The sequence below is a fragment of the Diprion similis genome, chromosome 12 (genome assembly GCF_021155765.1).
Source record: "Diprion similis isolate iyDipSimi1 chromosome 12, iyDipSimi1.1, whole genome shotgun sequence".
NCBI classification, from domain to species: Eukaryota; Metazoa; Arthropoda; class Insecta; order Hymenoptera; family Diprionidae; genus Diprion; species Diprion similis.
The window spans coordinates 1,551,846-1,578,252 of record NC_060116.1 but is presented as its reverse complement, the minus strand read 5'-3'; the positions used below and the strand labels follow the sequence as shown (position 1 = coordinate 1,578,252).

The following is a 26,407-nucleotide window of genomic DNA, read 5'->3' as shown; positions in this document are numbered from 1 at the left end:
CAATTTTGTTCCGGGTCCGCAGTACTGATACCCAAGCACGTGCAATTCAACTGGGAGATGATTGATGATTTTGTTTAGCAAAACACCACCGCGTCTCTTACGTGTGCACGTCTCCATAGTGAATAGCAACTAACGCGAGTTCTATAAAAGGATGAATTTATATGCGGTCATCTTAGTTCTCGTTGTCGCGTTAACCGAGCATCATGAGATTTCAAGATGAGACTGACAAACTACCTGTTGCAAATCTCGACAAAATGGTTCGTCGGGGGAGGAAGAGGAAAGAGAAACGTTATGGAAAATTACTACCAAATACCGTGAGGGCAATTTTTTGCGGCCCATCGAATTGTGGTAAAACGAACGCTCTCCTCTCTCTAATCACCCATGCCAACGGATTGAGATTCGAAAATGTCTACGTTTATTCAAAATCCCTCATTCAGCCAAAATATCAATTTTTGGAAAAGTTACTAGAATCCGTATAGGGTGTGGGCTATTTTCCGTCTGATGAGAACGATCAGGTTGTCAAACCAGAAGAGGCCCACCCTAACTCTGTGATGATTTTTGACGATGTGGCGTGTGAGAAGCAGGATAATATCAGAGCTTACTTCAGCATGGGCAGGCATCGCGACGTCGATAGCTTTTATCTTAGTCAAACGTATGCACGTATTCCGAAACACCTGGTGCATGACAATGCAAACTTATTGGTGCTATTTCGACAAGATGAAATGAATCTGAAACATATCTACAACGATCATGTGAACACCGACATGACATATCAACAATTTAATGACTTATGCTCGGCATGCTGGAATGAAGGTAAATACAGTTTTGTCGTAATTGACAAGGAAAGTGAAATCAACGAGGGAAGATACAGGAAGGGGTTTGACTGCTTTATAAGCATAAACTAACGCAAACTTGCACAGTTCAAATGTGACGATCAAGTCGGCAACATGGAGATTTCAAGATTCGTAAGCATAGCGATACGTTGAGTGAAATATCGAAAGCAAGCGATGGCATACGTCGGAAGCACAAGATGATCAAGTTGGACAAAGACACGACCGACCAGGTTATGGGGGAGGTGTTCAAGCCCCTCGTAACACCGTTGCAAGAATTGGTGGATACTTCGAAGCAGCAGCAGCAGCAGCATATTAAAGAAGAAATTAAAACAGAATCGACTGATATAGCGATGAAAAAACAAGAAAAAGATAATGCGAGTACCGAGGATGGCGAGGATGAGGATGAGGATATGCATGATGAGGGGGATTTCAAGGATGTACACGATAAAACACTGGAATTTGGTGAAATTACCACTACAAGCACACCAGTGAGGAAAACAAAGAATTCCGTGGCGCGATATTTGAAAATGTTCAACACAAGTAAAAAGAAGGATTTAGATACAGCATATGGCGTTCGAAAGTTGATAAACAGTATGATGATTGGTGATTCACAAATTAGTTTCGTCGATAATCTGATCAACCTGGGAGATGAAAGTTACCAGAGTACGCCAGGGTTACTCGAATTATTGTTTAAAAAATCACCCGATGCCACGGTTGTGAATGATACGGACAAGAATAATTACATAAAAATTGTAAGGATGACAAATGCACATCGGAAACGATACCAAGCCGATGGAAGTCTTCGCGATGATCCAAAAAGTGCAAAGTATAGAAATTTCATTGCACAACATCTTGGCTCGCCGAAAAAGTCCGGTAAAGGCTTACCCGAATATAAGATTGCGCGAAAGGAGAGGCAAGAAGTGGATTACGTCTACTGGGATGATCCAAATGAAATTGTAGATCGTCTTCGACTACTTATGGCGTCGCAGGCTGCGGGAAGTACCAGCCATTCCAATGAAATAGTCGCCATTATTGAAGAGCTGCGGGAAGCTGGAATCATTTATTAGCGGTAGATCGGCATACATTCGTCATTCCTTCGGTGACCACCTAGCGATGAGCATAGATATATTTGGACGACAGTTGGGCCGTGGTGGGGGTAAAAAATTTATTCGTGGACCTCCAGGCGTCGGATTTAAAATCCCTCCCGACAATCAGTACGATTTGGACGGTAAACAATTGTGTAACATAGCCGATCCTCAGCAACCTAACGATGCTGTTCCCCTGAAAGTTCTAAATAGTTCAAGAGAATCGTACGAAGAGCGCATAAAGAGAATCGATGAGATCTTTAAACCGGTGCGCGCGCGTAACAGGAGTAATCACGATTACGTAATTGGATTATTGGAGATCGTTCAGAAGCTTCATGCACGAGTAACGTTACTGGAGCAAACCAGCGCGGTATCAGTTTCGGTCGAGGAACAAAAGCGGTTGAAAGAAGAGTTGAAAAATCAAGCGGCAAAGAGCAAGGAACAATGAAGGTGACAATAGCTGCTGAACTTCACAGACCGGCTCGACGCAATTATCCGCGCCGATTCGTAGATGTACGCGGACTCGATGAGACCTGGCAAGCAGATCTCGTTGACATGACCGCATATAGCTCGCACAACAAGGGCTACAAATACCTGCTTACAATCATCGACATATTTTCCAAGTACGCGTGGGCGGTACCGATAAAGTCCAAGAGTGGAAAAGATGTGACTACCGCTATGAAATCCGTACTCACACAGAACCGCATACCAAAGCATCTACACGTCGATCAGGGCAGAGAATTTTACAACAGCGAATTCAAGACACTCATGAAGCGGCACAATATCAACATGTATTCGACATTCAGCAATTTGAAGGCGTCTATATGCGAGCGATTTAATCGAACGTTGAAAAATAAAATGTGGAAGCGGTTTACTCTCCGAGGATCTCACAAGTGGATTGACATTTTGAGCGATCTAATGAAATCATACAACAACACCAAGCATCGCACGATTCGAATGAAGCCGGTGGATGTCAGCACAGTCAACGAAAAACAACTATATCAAAGCGTTTACAAGCCCCGCCAAATCAAGCGGAGTAATTGGAAGCAGAAATTAAAAGTTGGCGATCGAGTCCGGATCAGCAAGTACAAAAATGTATTCGAAAAAGGCTATACGCCCAACTGGACGACTGAAATATTCACCGTGAGCCAGGTGAAAAATACCAACCCCCCGACGTACAAACTCACCGATTATCAAGATCATTCCATCGAAGGAGGCTTCTACGAGGAAGAACTCAGCCAAGTGAAATATCCCGATGAGTACCTGGTGGAGAAAGTATTACGCAAACGTGGGAATCAGCTCTATGTGAAGTGGTTGGGATTTGACAATTTACACAACAGTTAGATAAATGAAACAGACATGTAACATAATTTCTATGTATTTTTCAAAATAACAATAAAACATACAGTTATACAAAATATCTCCACAATTCTTTTCCATATGCACTTATATATCATATCCGTAGCAAAAATAATGATACAAGATATTTTTTTCCTCACGGTTGATACACATTTTTACTTTCGGAAACTTTTTTTCATTTCTGGAAAACTTTTTTTACGTGTTAATCAAATGGGGATTTTGTTTTTGGAAAACTTTTTCTCGTTTCTGGAAAATTTTTCTCCATTTTTGAATAAATAATTTGACAAAGGATCGTCCGAGGTGTCGAACGTAAGTATTCGTGCAGTTTTATACATACAGCTAATCCTATAATTAGTTTTTATGGGGCAGCAGTAAACCCCCAAAGTAAGGTGTCGGTCTGCCCAGGTATCAATTGCCGCTTGTCATCTTGCCAACTCAGAGCCAATTTCTTCTGTACGATAGTGCTTACTTGATGTTTTTTGCTACGAATTAGACATTGAGATCGAGCCAATTCCTTGTAAGCCAACAGACAGCGCTTATAATCGTCAAACGTGATGGTGTTCAGCGTTAAATTTTTGACACCCTTTGCGCGTTTGCTTACTCTCGTACCATTGGCGTCATCCTCGCCCATCGTTGTAAAGGTGTACAGCTTCGCTCGCAACCCAATGAACTCTGTCATAATTTTCCAGTTGTTCTCATCCTTCATTATGCCCAGACGTTTCTTGTTCTTGAGCGGAATACCGTACACATTGTCGGGAGGGTAGTCCGAGGTGTCAAACATTGAGTCAACATCACGTTTGACGATATCGTAGATGTTGGGTACATTAAATTGGCAGATAAGGCTGTCAGTGTCGGTGTACAACAATTTAGCATTTTTGACGGGAAAATTTGGCTTTATATAATTGTAATGAAAATCGTACAGAATAATTTTCGGAAGGTCTAAGATAGCCGCACCGATATAAATTGGTTTATTAAAGTAAACTTCGACACGATTCATTTCTATAATAACCATATCAGTCTTGAATACGGTGCAACTATGAAAGTTTGCCCTAGCGATAAGCGCTCTCGCACCACCTCTTCCCTCCCATTTTGTAACTAATCTGACAACCGCGTGATTTTGCACGTTCTCCATAGTCTTACCAAACACAGCGTTATTCATCAATTTGTGAAAGTTTTTCTCAAATTCGTTTCTGGACTGTTGGCACATGTTGGTGTTGAGCGTGATGTAAGGCTCGAGCCATGGAGATTGTGCGAATTTTAAAACTCTATACACTTTGACTAATTTCAAACCTAAACTCAGACATTGCTTTAAATTTCTATAGTGTAGTATATACTTCGTTTTGGGGAGAAGGGTGGTGGCGAGTTTAGGGATTTTACTACCTGGCGGTGTGAAATGCTCCGGGCAGAGAGGTAGGTCTTTGTGTTCCTCGTGGAGCTCTGTAGGATAGTCCAAGTCCACCTCCAGGATGTAACCGATCGGCGAATCGTCCGAATGAGTTGTTATATCGATAGGATCATGCTCCCACTCGAACGAGTCGATTGGTGAATGTGCACTCATAGCCGCACAGTAAAGATTATTCACATCGTAATACATAAGATATGATTCCACCTTGTTTGGATCAAAATCTTTGCCCATAAATCTGTTATTGGCGTGAGCGTGTCGATCAGAACATTGCGCTACGCCACCTCGAATGCCTCTTTCAATAAATGAAACCATTTGGGGATCATCGAAAAGTTGTGAATTCACCTTTGTGTGTTCAAGCATCGCGTCAAAAGCAAGCCCCGGTGCCGTGTAGTAGTGCAACGGATCTAAATCGTATGTTTTAAAACAGCTAGCCCGGAAATTTTCGAAAATATCAGCAAGTAACAAAACATCAGTCTTTAAATATAAATCGGAATAGGCCCCCAAAGACTCTGAACGGAATTCTTCCCAGACATTTTTAGCGTGCTCATAATCGGTGTCTGTAATATTCGAATTGCAGAGATGTGAGTAGAAATGATTCTTTGCAGGTAATTGAGTTTCGTCGAGTTTCTCCCAACAATCGACGTATTCGTAAGGAAAAACGCCTTTGCGGGACATCAAGCTGAACTGCGCGGGATTATTGTAAAATTTCCATGTTATACGTTTATCGACATCGCCTGAATATGAAGAAAGTTTATCAATACTGCTAGCCATAAACCGAATCGAGTCGATGAATCTCAAATGCATCATCGTCCCATCAACCTGCTTCGTGAAGGATATATATTTTTCCTTATTTATGGGTAGCAGTGTAACCGCTCCGGGAGAAGTTAAAGCTAGGGATTTAATCAAAAAATGTGCATCGTAACCGGACAAATTGTGGAAAACTATTGGAATTGTGTGCGACTCTCTAAAATTCAAATTACACCGATTATGCGCAGGACCGCGATATTTACCCGTGAAGTGACAATGATCATGGCACTTTTTCTCCTCAGGAGTAAACGGCTTTTCACAGATATGACAATTTTTCGCGCGTATGTGACGATCGCGTTGCACTTGGGTGAAAGATTCCATCGGAATTATATTTTTGATCCGTGACTCTACTTTAACCGATAAATCGTTAAGCTGCTGCATGAACCAATCTATGCGATCGGTGCCGCGTTTACCATGAAACTCCGATAAGGTCTTATGGTACGCGCAATGTATGTAGTATGCTACACTGCGCGGGATATGCTTTTGAATTTCATATGTTTTACAGTTTTGAAATTCGTCTACAGGTTCGGATTGTAATGTACATTCGAGATCGGCGTAAACAACAAACGGGACAGTGCCTTTGTTTTAAAAATTTTAAAACTTCAAATTTAAATCTCCAGATCTTGGAAATTCCATGCGCACTTTATTCAACATAATACAATCCTGCCGATGGTGGTCGTAGGCGTCTTTCACAGCGAAGTGACATAGGCATCTGTCGCATAAAAACAGTTGGCCATTATGTTGAGACAATTGTTTGCTAACCAATCGTGAGAGATCTTTGATCCAAGCAAAGTGGAATCTTAGTGTGAATTCGCGGTTCACATCATGCTCGGGATAATTGTTACTTTCCAGCATTAGAAGATGAATCGTGTCAACGTTTGCGCTATGCAAATTTTTACTCAAATAAATTGGTACGATGACGCTTTTTGTGGATTTTGCATGGTGTGAAAAGGTTTCGGATCCTATTCCATATACATTGATTTGCAAATTATTTAATTTCTCAAACTTTTCCACATCGTGCAGTGTAGCGGGAAATTTGATACCTGTGCAGTCGAACTCTAAAATATGCCGACGATAATGATGCAACCTCTGAGCGTTTTTGTTGACCGGATGAAGGGCTGCAGCTGTGGCCCAGAGAAGACATCTTTCGTCGTCGTTTCGTACGTTGACCACCGCCTTCTTGCGCTGGATGTCCTCCGGTAGCGTGACGAATGTTGAAGTCCCCGCGGCGAGAGGCTGGTACCGGTTGACGTTTACAGCAATATTGAGAATCTCAATCATACTCCAGCCGGAATCACGCTGTTCGAAATCTTCAACCTTAACGAGCAGTTTGTTCTTTGTCTCTGCGAACCAACCGTCTATATCACTGGAGGGGAGGATCGTCACGTTGGTTGTATTGAAGTTTTTGACTTCCGCGGCGACCCCCTCGTGCTTTACGTTTTCAAATTTACACGTCAGTATGACGTTGACCTTTACATTTTCCTCATCACGCTGCACCAGCTTCAATTTTTCGGCGGTAATCCGCTGCGCGTCACTCAGAAAGGCATCCAAATCCTTATGGCCAAGATTGGTCACAATTCCAGTGCGAATCCGGTTAGCAAAAGCACTGTCAACATCATCCCACTGTACACCCGCAGAACTGCCAATATTGCCGCCTGTCACCAATCCGTGCTGCCGCTGTTGCTGCTGGATCTTTGCCACCCAGGATTGTATGAGGGAGATCTTACGTTGAATTTACTGTTTCGCCCCCACACTCATTCTCGGCTGTTGTAGAATATCTTGCAAAACTTTTATATTTGCCACTCCAATACCGATCCAATGATTAAAGACATCTTGACTTCCTTCTCCGGGAGTTTGCTCGCGCAACAAATTGTACGCCTCCCGCATCTGCTCGACGAGTCCCATGTATGCTTCGGCGGCTATGCCTTTGACGTTGGTGACGATGATATTCTGAACTTTCAACTATCACGGGTTGTGTAAGACTGACGAGTCTGCAATGGATGTGCTATCCTTATGCCGAGGGATCGTGAGGAGGGGGGGGGGGGGGGGGGGGTCTCCGCGTTCTGCAGCAGCTGCAGCCTCCAAGATCAAAATTGTAGTCAACCACGTCTGAGCCTGCACACGCCCATCCCTACCCTATCAGTGAAAAAGATGAAACGTTGAAGATACCCTGTGGGAGAATCGGCTGACGAAAAGCGGTTTCGAGCGGCATAGAAATGAATTTTGATCCCTAGACTCTTGACCGGGTGATTTATGTTTATGGGATCTGACGAAAAGGACTGGAGAAAAGTCACATGTGCAACCTATCTAGTAGGGAAAAATCACTTGAGGGAAGGCGGGCAGTGCAGATCCATGTTACAAAGTTTTACGATGTTTGACGGGAAAACCTTCCGAGAAGAGTCTTTCGGGTAAAGTGTCTTGAGAAATTTTTTTATGCCACACATCTCGTGATAATGATGATGATTTTATGGATTATTTCGGGGAGTAAAATCATGTATTACAAAAATTACACAATTATTTATCATATATTTTCACACAAATAAAATTCATAATATTTACATTTATTTCACAAAAACGGATGAAAGTTATGAAGATATGTGTATAATTGTAATGAATTCAATAATAATCTTGTTACATATAACATTTTAATTCTATGTATGCGCTAGGATGTAATTACAATCAGTTCTATTTTTTCTAAATATGGAAATAATTTTATTGAATACTGCATTCTAATTATATGTATCAGCGAGGATGTAATTGTTGTAAATTCTTTCGGTATTTCCAAACATATTGCCTACATTTTTTAGGCAGACGATTGCATTCCAAACAGTCTTCAACCAGAGGGTTTGGACCGTCCACTATATCGCCATCGGGTCCGGGTATATAATGCAGGGTACATCGGCGGCAACTGTAGATGCTGGCGTCCATTTTCATATTCTCAGGCAGCTTATCCCACACATCATTGATGGAATTTGATGCGAACATGTAGACGAATTCTTTCGGTAAAAAAGCGACATCCTCAGACCTCATTGCTCTTAAACCAGCCAATTCATCGTACAGGTGGAGTGATTTCTCGAGAGAGCCGGTACACTCCTTCAAATATCAACTTCTCAGCCGCTGCACGTTCTCAAAGGCACAGTTGTATCCCGGGATGTATTCAGGGTTGTCATCATACCAAATCGATCCTTTTTCCGCGTATTTACAAATATCGTCGGATGGGAAGTATCCGTGGTTTAGGTCGTGCAAGGGTGCCACTTCGATATATTTCAATTTCACCAGTGTAGGGGATTCGATGTGTAAATCTTCCATATTAATAACTGGCGTGGTGCCACCGAGGATCTCCGTCAACCATGCTTTATTCTCTGCTCCTTTGACGTATACGTAACACGCATTTCTCACAATTTTTCTCAGAATTCTCAGATTTGTTGCCGGCATTCCATGGTATCCCGTGATGATTGCGCGTTAACCAGGCGTTAGTAGCTCTATATCCGATTGGTAGGCTGGTTAAATCACAGGGTGGTTTAATGAGGATGTGCTCCAAACTCGAACCGTTCATGTAGATGGCTGCGACTTCTTTGGGCACAAGCTGGTTGCCTTGACCGATAAAACATTGCACGTCCAGGATCATCTCCGTGTTGCAGAGGGATGCCAAGCTCGTATTTTCTCAAATATCCGTAGAAGACTGACTATTCGTTCCCGCACACCAGCTTTTATCCCCTCGCATTTGATGGAAGTGGAGGGGATGATGTAAATTATCTACGGCACGTAACTGCACGAAAATTCAAACTTGTTGAACTCGTTGACTATCGAAATGAATCCGTATTTTATATACCATCCATCCCCACCACGATTCTCCCATCAAACAAGACTCGACCTGCATATCGTGGGGGAATTCTTTATGCACCGCCCTCCGCTCTCCATCGTCTCGTAACCGACATCTGGCATTTTTTAATAATTTTTGAAGAATCTTTTATGTGTGGCAGATTTATCTCAACAGCTGCATCCGGCATTTATGATAAAATGTAGTATGTACAGATTTATTTACATTACCACCCACTGCATTCATTATCGACATGAGCTGAAAGGCTGCATTTCCAGGAATTTTTCTCAAGTGGTCTAACGTTATCTAACTTAGAGCTTCCCGCCGTCAAACAAGACCCGACAGGATTTCGCCCCCCCCCCCCCCCCCCCGCCGAGGACTTACCGCGCGCCTAATGCGCCCCCCCCCCCCTCCCGCGGGCTCCTCGCGCGCCCTTCGCCCCCCCCCCCTCCCGCGGATCCTTCGCGCAGCCTTCGCGGACGCCCCCCCCCGCCGCGCGCCGCTGCCGCCGGCCCGGCCGGCCCGTAGGAATAGGGGGAACCCCCCCCTCGAAACGCCGCCTTTGTGGGCCAGAACTCTCATATCCTATCTACTTACCAAGTATCTAGATACCAGGTTCGAATCCTGGCTCCGTCGTTAATTTTTCAAGTCACCTAATATGTATTCGAATTTATATTATTCTTTAAGTGTTTAACAATGAATTCGAACGTAAATTTCGACTATAAATTAGGTTTCGGAAACAGGATTGAAAGTTTCGTTTGGGTATAAAAGTAAGCCTGTGAAAATTTGAGCTCTACATATTAATATTAGGATGCTCCGCATCGCACTTTTCTATTTTCCATAAGAGTAACACGGGAAAGATGGTTTCTGCTCCATCTGTTTATTATAACTAGCTAACTACCCATCGCGCAGGAAATTCACACACAAATTTTTGTAGAAAATTAAACGCTCTACAAAGAAGATTTCCTGTCATTTTTTGATAAATCTCCTCTTTCAAAAGTTATAAGGGTCAACTTTTATTCATAAGAATAACACGGGAAAAATGGTTTTTGCTCTTTCCAATTTCGATAACTAGCTAACGATACATTGGGCAGAAAATTGACGGATACATTTTGGTAGGAAATTAAACGCTCTACAAAAAAGGTCTGCTGTCATTTTTTGATAAAACTAGTCTTCCAGGAGTTATAGGGGGTCAGTTTTTGACCCTTAATAACTGTTGAAATAGTAGATTTATCGAAAAATTACTAGAGACCTTTTTTGTAGAAAGTTTAATTCTCTGCTAAAACATGTCTGTGAATTTTGCACAACGCGTCGTTAGCTATTTATAGAATAGAAAAGTGCGATGCGGAGCATCTTAGTACTAATATTGAGAGCTCAAATTTTTACAGGCTTACTTTTACAGCTAAACGAAACTTTTAAGCCTGTTTCCAATGGAAAATTTTTTTATTTTTTTATTTCGAATCACCCTAATATAATATATATATATATATATATATATACGGGGCATTCCAGGTCAATTCGATAAGGGTCTGACCCTCACCCTCTCCAATCTGAGTCTTAATGACCGGAGGTGTTTCGCTGGCCTAAAATAACATCTCCAAATTTTTCTCCGATTCTTACCAAGCGCCCTGACGCCCCCCAACCCCTTGAGATGATATTTTCGAAAACGGTGAATCGGACATTTTTGAAAATTATGAAAAAAATTACATAAATTCTGTAGGCAATGTTACGGTACAGAGGGACGGTCCATGTACCCACCCGAGGTGTTGGTTCGGGTGCTACTTTTGTTGGTTCGTAGTCGTCGTCGTCTTCGTTCAGAGAACGGAAGGGAAAGAACAATAATAAGAGAATGATTATAACTTCCATTTTGATTCGGAAATTAAGTGAAGTCGATGAGGAGTAGTTGAGACAATGGTTTTGGGGAACGGGAGTTGAAGTTCAATGTAAGAGGTAAGAGCGTTGGAATGAGAGTGAGTCTTTTGCATGAGAAAATGAGCGAGGATACAGGGTAAAGGGGGATCGAAATAGCAAGGTAAGGGCGATAGCGAGTGGTGTATGGCAAGATGGAAATAGGATGACAAGATATGGAGTGCGGGAATGGCAGGTGAAGACGAGCGTCGAGGAAGGTGGGAGAGACGTGAGGCGGGACGTCGGACGTAACACGCCCCCCCTTCGGGAAGAACATTCGGTGAGGGTACAGAGCCGAATGTTCGAAGGAAAACCGAGTTTTTGGGTAATGTACCGACTCACTTACGAAAAATTACAATATAGTTTGCCTTAAAGAGTATAGCGCCTAGGATTATTGCGCGTTGAAGCGGGTTAGTATACATTTTTAGCAGAAATGTTTTTTTATTGTTTTTTTTTGTAACAATAGATATGTTCTTATAGTTTAAGTGTGTAGTAGTTACATAACCGTGATAGGGAAATTACAGTCATAGTAAAATTAGAATTTTAGGATTATAGAGATACAATTATAATTAAATTATAATTTTAGGGTTTTGGTTGTAGATAATATAGATACAATCAAAGTTGAATGACAATGTCAGGGGTATAATTGTAGATAGTACATATACGATTATACTTGAATTATAATTTTTACGGCTTTGATTGTAGATAATATAGATACGATCAAAATTAAATGACAATGTGAGGGGTATGATTGTAGATAGTATAGATACGATTATAGTTGAATTATAATTTTTAGGGTTTTGATTGTAGGTAATATAGATACAATCAAAGTTAAATGACAATGTCAGGGGTATAATTGTAGATAGTATAGATAGAATTATATTAAGTTATAATTTTGGGGTTTTGATTGTGGTACGGCATACGGTTATTATAATAGCGTAATTTGAAGCAATTTCATTATACGATATTTGGGCATAACAATGGGTATGTTTTAATAAATCTGTATTAGAGGGCTTAGTCTGTCTAGATGAAGAGGGAGTCGGAACTAGCGTCAAGGCTTTGATCGCGGGGCAGTTAACGTGGGTGTTGTCGAAGCTTGGACATTTCCATCATTTCAATTTGTGAATGAGCTCGGGGCATTGACGAAGTGCGAGGAGCCAGGTCCTTAAGGAATGACCTATTTTCTAGGTGAGGGTGGGAAATGGCATGGTGGGAAAGGATTTGGGGTCTTGAATGACGTGAGTCGAGGTTGTGGCGTGTCCGCCTGGATTTACAGCAAGAGTACACTTTTGAGATTCTTCTAAATAATGAGAATTTGTAGCAAGATAAAACTGCTGAGAGGGACGCAAAGGTGATTCCGCCATAGCTGAGGTTGGTGGTAAGACGATGCATGTTACTTTGAGTACGATAGTGAGTGCTTAGATCGGCTGAGCGTTTGAGCACGTCATTCAGGGCAACGCCAGCGATGGCAAGGTCATGGGAGTTAATGTGTGAAGGTTCACGCAAGGGGGGGATGGCGACGAGGGATAAGTCAGTGGGAATATTAAAATCAAGACTAACGGATATTTCGCTTAAATCTAGGGTTACCTTGGGAACGTAGGAAAGTGTCTCGGTAGATTGGGAACGTTTCGAGGTTTTGAGGGTTACTTCAGAGGTACTAGCCGTACATAAGTCATTCAGGGAGATAATGCCTGAGCCGGAGATCGTCACACGGGAGGTGTGGTCATTTGGGCAGAAAATATGTAGAGTTTCAGGAGTGGAAGACGATAAAATCCAAGAATTGGATGTAGATAGTTCGGTCCAGTAGGTACCATCGAATGCGGTCAGTCTAATATCGCATTCTTTTGCAATTTTCTCAGAGGGGTTTAGAAAAAGACCAACCTCACAGAGTCAGTGAGTTGAGGGGTGAAACAGTGGTTGTGTCAGTTTGCATATGAATTTACCCGAAGACAAAACGCATCCAGTGAATCCAGATTCTGAAATTTGGAAAAATGACGCTCGTTTAAGTGCTATAGCTACGTAATCACTGCCAGGTTGGATGTAGGCGAATTTGTTATTTGTTGAGTCGTACATCTGTCTTACAGGGACAGAGAGCAGTCTGTATAGGTGATAGGCGTCAGGGTTGAGCTGTGGAATGGATATTACGTAAAGGAGCCTGGGCTTGGAATACGCTATGTCGATTTGTGAGATGTGAATTAATTCTTCAACGTAGTTTGGGTCCAATGGGATAGGGAATTCTATTTGCGGTCTAAGTGACTGGATATGCTTAAGGCTAGGAATAATTTGGTTCGGTGATAGAATTTTGGGGTGGACAATACCGTTTTGTGCGAAAAGAATGGCGTCTGATAGGCTGTACAGGTCAAGTTCGTATTCGTTCAAGTGTCGGTCTAAGTTTATTAGTCGGTTGAGTAGGGTTGTTCTAAAGGTGTTGTCAGCAATCAAGGCTTTTGAGATAGCTGCATCATTCGAGAGAATCGTAAGTAACGTATCGTGTTCGTGGTTGTGGCTTATAATGCTGTCGAGTTCTTTTTTGTAGGCGCCTAGTGTTGACCGGACGATATTAGTCTGTTTATTAAGGAATGATGCTAAGTGTCTGCTGTCATTGTAAAGGTTGTCGTTTGTTGGTTGTAATATTCTCCGTCTTCTACGTCTAGGGTACCGAATAGAGATTTTGATATGCTGCCAATGAAGTTAATCGCGCCTCGTGTTTTGCGATGGTGGGCCAGCTTTGCAAGTTCAGAGTGAGTCGATTCGCCTGTGCGATGGCCGACTAGCTATTCGATTCTTTTTTGATATGTTTCCATGGTTTTTATTCTGTTGGTCGACATGGGGATGTGATTACCGGTCTGGCAATGGCTCTTGGCCAAAGAGCACTTTTCCTCTATTATATTCAAGAAATGTGATGCTTGGTCAAGTCGGTCGAATAGGTTTTGGAAGTCCACGTAGTTTAGCAGGGTCCATTCTTCGTTATATGTACGCTAATCTTGCAGTTGTTCAAAGAAGATGCCCAGGTTCTGTTTCAGTTGTTTAATCATGACAGTGGATGATTCGTCTGTCTCGCTGTTTAGGGCGTTGCACCTGCAATGATATCCGAGGGCATGAGGCGGAATACGATGCAGTTACGGGTAGATTGATAATATACGGCTGTTGGCTTCTAAAGGTGGTTTAATTTGAATCACTTTCTTCCTGTGCTAATTTGAGTTTATTCAGATGGACAATTTTGGTCTTATGGGGGGTGATGAAAATTTCGGCATTGATATCGCCAATTATGCGCTTGATCGTATATGCTCCGTTATAGTGGTCGTCAAATTTAGATCGGGTTTCGTTTAGTAGATAGACCTTTTGGCCTGCTTTGAAATTTTGGTTATTGGTACGACGGTCGTAGTACGTCTTGGAACGGTGCTTTGCTAAAATGAGGTTAGCCGCGGCGTTTTTTCGTATGCTGGATAGGTTGGAGATTAAATCTAGAAGGAACGAATCGTAGGAACAGGTGTCAGCGCTGGCAGGGTTCGCGTCTGTCGGAAGTCTGGCATGGGAACCGAAAATTAGCTGATGGGGAGTGAAGTTAGTGCCTTCGTGCTTCGCGGTGTTATAACAGAATATAGCAAAGCGGATGTATTCATCCCAGTCTTTACCAGCATTCGTGTAATGCTTGACGTGTTCGGTGAGAACAAGGTGACTGCGTTCTAGCGATCCGTTAGATTGTGGGTGGTAAGCTGTAGTTCGAATTTGTTTTATTTTCAAGAGTTCACAAAGTTGCTTAATGACTGTGCTCATGAAATTCTGTCCTTGGTCTGTAAGTATTGCTCGAAGGGCACCGTAACGTGTAATGTATTCTTTCGCGAATGCTGCACCTCTTGTTTTGGCAGTGGCGTCAGGTAAAGGGATGGCGTCCAGAAATTTTGTCAAGTTGCATTGTTTCGTCAAAAGGTATTTGTTGTTTGATTTAGTAAGGGGGAGAGGTCCAACGATGTCTAGTGCTACTGTTCGTCATGGGATGGGGATTAACGGATTACACAGAACTGGTTCATCAACGATCGTATTTATTTCCAACCTCAGGTAGTATTCTAGTCGCTCGCGCGCACACACACACACACACCAGCCTATTGCACGTAGCCAGAAATCTGCAGACAAGTGCTCTTGCCCGTGGCTGAGACCAGACTGACAACTTATCGGTATCCGACGCTCCCTCCGATACCAGCTACACAATGTTTACAAGTTTTTGTTTTGCCTACTAAGCCCTTCGTGGCGTTCATCAAGACCTGATTCGGTACAGAGGTGGGAACGGTCTACGTATCGACCCTATGTCGACACGGTCAGCCGTCCCGGCCCTCCTAGGTCTAGCTGCTGGTCGCCCTGTGCGACCTGTCGACCCTATGTCGACACGGCTAGTCTTCTCGGCCCTCCTAGGTCTAGCTGCTGGTCGCCCTGTGCGACCTGTCGACCCTATGTCGACACGGCTAGCCTTCTCGGCCCTCCTAGGTCTAGCCGCTGGTCGCCCTATGCGACCTGTCGACCCTATGTCGACACGGCTAGCCTTCTCGGCCCTCCTAGGTCTAGCCGCTGGTCGCCCTATGCGACCTGTCGACCCTATGTCGACACGGCTAGCCTTCTTGGCTACCCAGGAAACGAACGGAAAAGAGCAAATAAATCTGTGAGTTTCATTTTTACATTTATTTGTTCCTGATTGGAGGAAGAGGTAATAAACTAAAACGTGGTTTTTACATAAGGAAACGAAAGAAGGCGAAATTTCTTTGACAAAATTAGAAAACAAAATTCATACGAAAATAAAAAAGGGGGTTTGAAATAAAATTGAATTCTTGTCGAACATTCTCTTCTCCGTACAAAGACTAGGGTCTTTGTACTTCATTGTTAGCTTGTGTTAATTTAATAAGTTTCATGGTCGGTCGTAGCAGTCTTCCTTTTGTGGTCCTCAGTTCTGCTACGCGGACGTGCTCCAGGGAACGCCTTTTCCACTACTGCCTTGTGCCACTCGTTCCTTGAAGCCTGGAGATCGGCTATCAAGACAACATCACCTTCTCTGATGGGTTCCGTTTCGATTGTCCACTTTTTTCTCGGGAGTAAAGTAGGGAGGTATTCCTTCAGATATCGCTTCCAGAATCCGTCTGCTAGTCTCTGTGCTATTTCCCATTGTTTTCGAGGGCAGGTATTCTGAGCCTCGTATTTTTGGAAAGCGTTGCCGCCAGATGAAGACCCAATCAAAAAATGGTTCGGTGTTAATGTCTCTGTGTCGCCTGAGTCCAGAGAGACGCGTGCCAAGGGGCGCGAATTTACTGAATGCTCGGCTTCGGCCAGCAGGGTGGTGAGAGTTTCTTCTCGGGGTGCCTGTTCTTTCAAAACGGCCGCTAAGGCTATCTTGACGGAACGTACCATGCGCTCCCATGCTCCGCCCATATGTGGTGCAGCCGGAGGGTTGAAGTACCATTTCATCCTGTTGTTGATGGCGTACTCTCGCTGTAACTTAGGGTCTAGGTTCGCTACTAGGTCTCGTAACTCATTGTCGGCTCCTCTAAAGTTCGTACCGTTATCCGAGTACATGGCGATCGGTTGGCCTCGTCGCGCTGCCAAGCGCCGGATAGCCATTATCGCTGAGTCCGTGCTCAGGCTATGCGCCAGCTCAAGATGGATGGCTCTGGATATCAAGCAGGTGAACAGTACACCCCAGCGCTTTTCTCGGCGTCTTCCTATCGTCACTGTCATGGGCCCAAAGTAGTCTACCCCGCAATGGCTAAACGGGCGTTGGTGGTGGGCTGTTCTGGCGGGCGGCAGGTCTACCATGACCGGTTGTTGTGGCTTGGCCCATTTTAATCGACAAAGCTGGCATTTGCTGCTAACTGATCGGAGAGCGTTCCTGAGCCCAACGACGCAGTACCTTTGTCTGATCTCGTTGACGACTGTTTCTCTTCCGCAGTGATTCGCTTTTTCGTGGTAGTGCTTGATCAGCAGTCGAGTTACTGGATGTTTTTCGTCCAATATCGGAGGCTGGTTGTTGAAAGAGGTGTCAGGGACGTTCTTGGCGCGACCTCTCACCCGTAGGAGACCTTTATGGTCCACAGTGGGTGTCAGTGCCGCAATGCGGCTATTCTTACTTAAGGTGTGTCCACGTTCCAAAGCCCTGATCTCGGTTTGGAAGCAGTCTGATTGCGCTCCGCGCACTAATAGTTCTTCGGCTTCCTCTAGGTACTCGGTCGAAAGTTCGATTTTTCGTTTTGTTTTAAACCGGTCCATTGCTAGCAAAACCCAAGCCGTGGTACGTAATAGGCGCTTCCAGACGGAGAACCTTGTGGCATCCGGCAGACATGACGCGCGGCTTTGCGTTCTTACCGCTACGAATTCTCTTTTTCTTTCCGAGTTGAATAACGCATCATTTTGCGCTGATAAGCATGTCTGACTTGGCCAGTCAGCTTCACTCGACCGCAGGAATGAAGGGCCCTTAAACCAACGTTCATTTACGTCCAAGGCCACGGTTGTGCATCTTGTCGCATCATCGGCCGGATTCTGTTCCGACGGGACCCATCTCCACTCAGAAGTTTCCGTGAGTTCACTTATTTCACCTAATCGGTGGGACACAAAGGCTTGATATAACCGGGGTTCTGTTTTAGCCCATAATAGGACTGTGCGCGAATCCGACCAGAAAATGCGCCGATCTACTCGAGATTTGTGTTCGGATTCTATGGTTTTGGCGAGACGGCTCGCTATCACGGCTGCTTGTAATTCAAGGCGGGGGATCGATAGTAGTTTCAACAGGCTCACTCTGCTCTTCGACGCTATGACGCTCGTTTGGAACAATCCGTTCTCGAGTCGGAACCTCCAGTAGCCCACCGTCGCGTATGCTTTTGCACTCGCGTCACAGAAAACGTGTAATTCTATCGATTCAGCTTTGACGTCAGATGCCAGATAGTGCCTTGGTATAGAGCATAGGCTGATCTTCGGTAGATCGCTGATCCATGCTTGCCACGCGGAAAATTCGTTGTCGGCTAGGATGCTATCCCACTGAATACCGCTGACCCATACGTCCTGCATTATGATTTTAGATCTGATCAGGAACGGTGCTAGGAAACCCAAGGGGTCGAAGATAGACATTATAATTTTTAGAAATTCTCTTTTCGATGGTCGGCTCAACCCCGTGAGTATCTCGTGCGGGATTTTGTTCAACCCTATGTTGAACGTGAACGAGTCCGAGAGGGTATTCCATTGTAAGCCGAGGGCTTTTTCGTTTTCTTTGGCGGGATCGGGCGTTCCGAGTACGACTGTCCCGGAGGCTCGATCGGAAGCCGGTACGGCATTTAATACCTCTGGATTGTTGCTAGCCCATCCGTGCATCTCAAAGCCCCCCTGCCGGTTATTCTCTATAATTTCCCGGATCACCTTGATCGCATCGTCCGCAGATTCGCAGCTGTCTAGTAGGTCGTCCATGTAACAGTTGTCTACAATGGCCATAGTTGCTTCAGGCATGGAGTTTACGAATTCCTTGGCGTTTAAGTTCTTGATATATAAGGCGCTACACGGTGAGGATTTCGCGCCAAATATAAGCGAGGTCATAGCGTACTCATCTGGTGATCGCTGCCTATCCCGCCCTCGCCATAGGAAACGCTGCGCGTCGCGATCTTCCTCTCGCACTTTGATTCGCAAGAACATATCTCTTATGTCCCCTTTAAACGCGACCGGGTGTTGTCGAAAGCGCATTAATACTCCTAACAGGGGTTGGAGAAGGTCTGGTCCTTTTAACAGCCGATCGTTTAGGGACACCCCATGTGATTTTGCCGCGGCGTCGAACACTAATCTGACTTTTTCGGGCTTGTTCGGATTAAAGACACCGAAATGAGGTAAATACCACCGACGGTCCGCCTCGGTTCTCTTGACGATTTTCTTCGCGTAGCCATTCTCTATGAATCTTTCCATTTCCCGATAATATAGCGCGGCGTAATGCGGATCGCGATCCAGTTTTTTCGCACGCGTTCACCGATGTCGTATATACGTGTCGTGGTGTCGCGGGCGTACTCCGTTCCCGCGAATATCCTTTGACTATGGGGCGGTTTCCAATGTTTTGCTGTCGATTCGTCGAGGTCCCAGCAACACACGCCATTTCTGCTTCTTTGTATAAGAAGTTCGCCAGGTTGGTCAACCTTGGTTCGTCGTTCCGGTTCAAATTAACATAGTGGTTGAATTGGTACACTAGGGCCGACGGCATTTTGTTTATAATCTCGCGCGTCAGATCGGGGTTGTGTAGGTATCCGACATGGTTCATGGATTGCATAGCCGCTACGCAATTCTGTATCTTAGTCGCGAAGGTAACGATGTCCGTTTTTCCGTAATTCAACTTGGGCAGCGTCCTGACTTCCTGAACTATCCGATCGATCACTTTTTCTGGGTTGCCGAAACGGAGTTCCAACGTTCTCATAATAGTCTGCGCGCTAGTAGCAGTTAGCATCAGAGAGTCTACCGCTTCCTTAGCATTGCCCTTCAAGGCTTCGAAGAGACGGGCCACATTTTCCCGTTCAGAATAAGCTCCCAATTCCGAGGACAGTTCGAAGGCTTGCTTGAACCGAAGCCACTCCAAGCTATCCCCAGAAAAAGTCGGGAGACCCTTTGCCGAAGTTGATCTGTTCACCAAACGCTGCGAGTCACTACCGTTCGCCGACGCCTCTCTTATGACCTCCAAAGTCTTGATCATAGCCTGGGCGAGGTCAGCATTCAGTGTAGACTCGGGCTGTCTCACGGTAGCAGGTAGTTGTTGATGTTGGCGTAAGTCTAACTGTCGAGCGGCGTCGTTTGCCCAGTCGGCGACTTCGGTTCTACGTTCTCTCCTTTCTTCGGGTAGCCTAACCGACGACTCCGCTCTGAGGCTGTCCTCGGAATCCCCTTCGACTTCCGCGGCCAGTCGTTCCTCGACCAAGTCTAACTCGATGCGTTGTTTCTCGGCTAACGCGGCCCGCTTAATTTTTGCCCGTTCCTCTGCCGCCTGTAGTAACAGACGCCGTTTGCGAGATGATGTCGACCTTGGCGGGCGGTCAGAAGACCCGTTGTCTGGTAAAGATCGTTAGCGTGGTAAAGGGGGCCGAGGGCTTCTGGCTCGCTCCCAGTGGCCAATTTCGGTTCTAGGGCGTCCTTGGGCGTTTGGCCTTTCGGGGGGGCGTCCCCGTGGGCTGTCTCTCTTCGCCCTGGTTGCGGCTCGGTTGGAGGGGGCGTGATTCTCGCGCCTCCAGTCGCCTTTGGTCCCCGTAGGAAACTGGAACGAAGCGTTCGGCTCGGTCCAGCCGTTTCGCCTGTGGAGGCCACTTGTTTGGGGCTGCGGCCCAAACGATTGGGGTTTCACCGGTCGTCCGCGTTTGCGCTTGGCCAGTGGAAAAATATCCGATTGCTCATCGGCTGGTCTTTCTCTGCGTGCGCTCATTGCCACCTTTTTCACTCGCGGTTCGGACACTAACTGACTAGGCGATAGACTAGTGTCCCCCTTCCCTGTTTCCCGGAAGTTGAATATCCCGGGTTTCAGCACCAATTGTTCGTCATGGGATGGGGATTAACGGATTACACAGAACTGGTTCATCAACGATCGTATTTATTTCCAACCTCAGGTAGTATTCTAGTCGCTCGCGCACACACACACACACACACACCAGCCTATTGCACGTAGCCAGGAATCTGCAGACAAGTGCTCTTGCTCGTGGCTGAGACCAGACTGACAACTTATCGGTATCCGACGCTCCCTCCGATACCAGCTGCACAGTGTTTACAAGTTTTTGTTTTGCCTACTAAGCCCTTCGTGGCGTTCATCAAGACCTGATTCGGTACAGAGGTGGGAACGGTCTACGTATCGACCCTATGTCGACACGGTCAGCCGTCCCGGCCCTCCTAGGTCTAGCTGCTGGTCGCCCTGTGCGACCTGTCGACCCTATGTCGACACGCCTGGCCTTCTCGGCCCTCCTAGGTCTAGCTGCTGGTCGCCCTGTGTCGACACGGCTAGCCTTCTCGGCCCTCCTAGGTCTAGCCGCTGGTCGCCCTATGCGACCTGTCGACCCTATGTCGAAACGGCTAGCCTTCTTGGCTACCCAGGAAACGAACGGAAAAGAGCAAATAAATCTGTGAGTTTCATTTTTACATTTATTTGTTCCTGATTGGAGAAAGAGGTAATGAACTAAAACGTGGTTTTTACATAAGGAAACGAAAGAAAGCAAAATTTCTTTGACAAAATTAATAAACAAAATTCATACGAAAATAAAAAAGGGGGTTTGAAATAAAATTAAATTCTTGTCGGAACAGCTACTTTGTCGAATGCATCGGCAGAAGTATCTGTTATCACCGTCGGCAACCTGGTTTTTACTCTTACTAGTTTTTTCCTTTGGCAACTCTCACAAGTTCTTATTAAGTCTTAGATTTGTTCTTTCATGTGCGGCCAAAAATATTTTTGTCTAATGCGGTTGTATATTTTTGTGACGCCTTGATGACCGCCAATTAATGATTCGTGGCATTCTTTAATTATTTCTTTACGTAAACATTCGTCTGGGGTGACAGTCGTGTTGCCGCAAAGCGTGATTTGAATTTGTGAGTCTGCGAAAAGGTAAGATAAGAGTTTTCGGATAACACCAGGATCCAGTCCACCTAAACTATCGTCCGTTATTGGGAAAGCAAGGGATTTCGGAATTGAATCGGTCAAGACTGTCTTCAGTTTAGACAACAGTTGAAAAATATCATATGGGTTGCTTTTATCTGATTCTTTTGATTTCAGTACTAGAGTAAAGATCCGTCGGTTGTTGTGCTTGGATTCGATAATATCAAATTTCTGTGGACGGGGCCTCATAACTATATCTGGGTCAACGATATTATCGTGGGCAAGTTGTGATGGTATGCCTTTAGTCCAAGAGCAGTCTGTTGATATAAAGTGTGCATAATTGGTTTTGAGCATCAAAAGACCATCATTGGTGTCTTTGACATTGTCAGATACCGGTATGTCGTCCAAGTTGTCAACAAAATTCGTGAAATCGTGGGAGGTATCGGTCAAATCGTCGTCGACATTGGGATCAATGTCATGGTCAGAGTGTGTGGTTTCCATATCGGAGTCGGATTGTCGGGCGCATGTATGGTATTCGGTATCCGTGAGCGAGTTGGAGCTGTTGTCGTTATCAGAGGCCAGTGTGGGTACTGAGGGAGGAGGCGGAGGGGGGTGAGTAGTAGAGTTTGCTGGCCTGGGGACAGCTGTTGGGCGTCTCTTAGCACGACGCGGGGGGCCTACAGGCGGGGGTATGACGACGTTCGTGGCTGGGAGGGGAGGTGGGGTCGCGAGAGGTGCGACTGATTTGGTCGGAGGTTGCGGTTTCTTACGCGGCGGACGAAGAGAAGGAGCTGGGTTACCAGATGTAGAAGGGATGGGGTCAGGTGAGGCGTTATCAACGGACACCGTTGTGTCGTCGTGGTGTGTGAGGGTTGAAAGCGGAGGGTCAAGGCGACAAAAGTTGATATTCATTTTTGAATCTTTGAAAATATAATCGATCATTTTGCGCACCGTGCTCCGTTCTAGTTTGTCGAGTCCGCAGTCTATTAACGGGATTGAGACAGATGTTGCACCATCTTCTTCCAAGGTTTTCCTAAAATTGACCAAGGTATCAAAAAAATCGTGTGGTAAGGGTTTGTCATTGTACTTTGGCTTTGTCACTAGGTTATGAATTTTTCGGTTACCGTGAGTGGTAGGAATAACGTCAGTCACAGTCGGATTGAATTCTCTGAGTTGTTCGCGATTTATAAATTTACGTTCTCTCAGCTGTACGCGATTCCTTTTGACATTTGGCAATCAGCTGATATGCAGTGAGCCAAATTATCTTTTTGTTGTAGTAGGTCGGCTTTTATTTCTTTAATATATTTATTACGCATGAGAGGGAACGTGTCGCATTCTATAAGGAAATCGCTATAGGAAGGGTTGTGAATGTGAGGGGAGCTAGGTAAATCAGTAGCCGAATTAATGTCATCGACTTCTGAGTTCATCTCTGGGGTTTGTAGGTCATCTGAGCTAGTTGAAGTATCCAAAAAGTAGCTCAGGTGTGGTCTCTTACGGGGTCCAGGGTTTGTAGAGGAATTCGTTTCTCGATGGCGCTTCGGATAGGGATGAACCGGGTGCGAAGGTGGGATGGAGGGGGGGGGAGGTTCAAAAAGCATTGCGGTTTTTTTGTCACTGGATTCGTCATCTGAGAGATCAGAAGAATCAGAGGGGTATATCATTTGATAGGTGGGTTGTGAGATTTTTGGGCATTTTAGCGGGGCCGGATTCGTAGATTCGTCTGTGGTCTTTCTAGGGTGTCGGGGGTACTGATGGGTCTCTTTGGTGCGTTTTTTGGGTTTGCTGTCAGAGGATTCGGTCGTGGGACGAGGGCGTTTTGGATCTATAGGAAGGATTTGTGCGACGTCAGGCGGCGTGTTTCTTGATAGAGCAGCGGCGTTGACATTCGCTTTTCCCGATTTATGTTTGGTATCAAAATCGTATTCTGCTAGTTCTAGACTCCATCGTAATAAACGAGAATTAGGCTTCTTAACGCTTTTTACCCACTTGAGGGGCTCGTGGTCTGTAACTAAAGTAAATTTCTGACCATAGATGTAGGGGCGGAAGTGGTTGATGCTCCAGTAGGCGGCTAAAAATTCTTTATCGGGCACCGAGTAGTTTAATTCAGCGGATTTGAGTGCTCGGGATGCGTACGCTACTGGTGAGTCGGCACCGTTCTTATCTTGACTCAGAACCGCACCGATGGCGAATTTTGACGCGTCGGTAGTGAGCGTAAACGGCTTGCTGAAGTCCGGGTGTTGGAGAATTGGCTCTTTGCATTAACAATCACGTAAGGTTTCGAAGGCAGATTGGTGTTCGGACGTCCAAATGAAAGGGGTATCCTTCTTGGTTAGATTAGTGTGGCATTTTGCAATTTTTCTAAAATATGGGACAAACCTGCGATAATAACCCAAAAGACCGAGGAACTGTTTAACATTTTTGGGATTTTTCGGGACAGGATATTCATTCACAGCTACCAACTTCCCGGGGTCAGGTCTGACTCTGGACTCAGTGATAAGGTGACCAAGGCAACTAATTCTTTGCGCAGGAATTGGCATTTGTCTGGCTGCAGAGTCAAGCCGGGTTCAGTTAGTCTTTTCACCAATTTTCTGGATTTAATTTCATGTTCTTGTAAATTTCGAGCGTAAATATCTATGTCATCCAAATATACGAACATCTTATTGCCTTGTCAGCCTAGCAGGACTTGATCCACGAGCCTTTGCGACGTGGCAGGGGCATTTTTTAGTCCGAAGGACATTCGGGAGAATTCATAGTGACCCCGAGGCGTCGAGAATGCAGTTTTTGCACTATGATCGGGGTGCATGGGAATTTGATGAATGCCGGAAGCAAGGTCGAATGTAGAGAAATATTTAGCTGAGCCAAGCTGATCAAGAATTTCGGTGATGTCGGGAATTGGATAGGCGTCGCCGATTGTTTTTTCGTTGAGCTTTCGGTAGTCGATCACCATGCGCCATCGTTTATTATCGTCAATATCGGATTTTTTGGGTACGATGCAAACCGGAGAATTATAAGGAAATGCGGAATGTTGAATAAGGTTTTGCTGAAGGAGTTTATTGACCCGGGATTCGATTTCATCTTTGTGAATTTTTGGAAAACGATATTGTTTGGTGTGAATTGGTGTGTCGTCAGTCGTGGGGATAGTGTGATGGGTTAGATTGGTGTGGCCTAATTTATCTCCCGGGAGATAGAAAAGATGGTTAAATTCTGTTAGTAGGTCGAGTATTGATTGTTTTTCGGTGTCATTCAGATGATAGAAGCACACACTATTCTTTAGGGTGTCCAATCTCTCTGACCTACTGTCAGTCAAGAGTACTGTTGCGGCGCCACGACGAGGTGCACTGTTATCAGGTATGCGGGGCTCAGGTTGCTGATGTGCGAGGTCAGTGAGCTCGCGGGGTTTGAAGCGGGGGTAATGGGCGGACGGAATATGTGGTTATTAGTGGGAAGAATTAATGAATTATTATGAGAAGTGGTATGGGTAGGAAGGGGGGATTTTTGTCTATTATTTTTGTCGGAATTATTCGGCGGGGTAGACGTAATTTCGGGCATGGCTGTGCTCAGTGGTTCGTCGAATTCTTCCAGGGTTACCGTTGGAGATGCTATCTCTACGACAGATTCGTTGCAATAGAACACGTAGAAATAAGCGATGCCGTTCTGATTTCGAACTATTGCTTCACCACAAAGAACATTGTTGCCTAAATTATTGTGTTTAAGGTAGCCTACTTTGATATCTGGGTTCGCAACTATTATTGGGATGACCTTCGCGTGCGGGCCTGTATTGTAATAACACGTGCGGTTTCAGGAGGAGGTTGTTCGATTTTGTTGAAGTGGATTGACAATGAGGATCCAAGCATTACCGAGTTTGAGTTGAACGAGATAGTTGCTTTCTCTTTTTGTAAAAAGGGTTGGCCTAAAATACCGTCATGTGGGACTTGGAATGAATCAGGGACCAAGTGAAAGGTATGGAAGTTGTCATTGAAGCATATTTCCGTTTTTGCGATGGTTTCCGTCTTTTCGTCCGTTATACCAGTCAATGTCAAACGTTCGTCTGTGGTGCGTCGTACGAGGGGCTTAACGCAACTTTTTTTCATTAAGTTTACGTCTGCACCGGTGTCGATAATAAATTTAGAAATCTTTGTCAATTCAGGGGTATCGATTGAAATTAAAGAGGGATCAGCTGAAGCTGTTATTAAGATGTGGCTTGTGGATCGGAACGCTAGTTGTTCGCCTAGCTCGCAGGCGCGTTCTCCCCGCGGGCGGTGTTGCCGTTCAAATCTTGATTCGAACTTACATGGTTTTGGTTATCACGCGGGGGAGATCTACATTGGTCTGATGTGTGGCCTCTGCGCTTACAGTTATCGCAGTACAGTTTGTCGCTTCTGCTGGGTTGGTTGCACTCATTGTAAAAGTTGCCCATTCTGCGACATTTGGTACAGTTTCTTGTATTTTGCAGGCGATGGCATTCCGTGATCAGGTGACCTCGGTGGTTGCAGAATTAGCAAACAGTCGGCGAGGTCCTCGTTCGATCTGCGGGAGGCGCGAGAGTGCTTGCACCGAGCCCTTGGGCGTAGGATATGGGTTCGATACCGGGCGCTTGCTGATGCGCGTAACCAGGTGTGG

At 45.1% G+C, this 26,407-nt stretch overlaps 1 protein-coding gene across 1 annotated transcript; it reads right to left on the bottom strand.

Moving 5' to 3' along the window:
- Positions 1-16,104: 16,104 nt before the first annotated feature.
- On the bottom strand, positions 16,105-18,780 carry LOC124413356. The gene has a single exon (XM_046893883.1). It carries the CDS (start codon positions 18,778-18,780, stop codon positions 16,105-16,107), a length of 2,676 nt encoding a protein of 891 aa, XP_046749839.1.
- Positions 18,781-26,407: the final 7,627 nt, after the last annotated feature.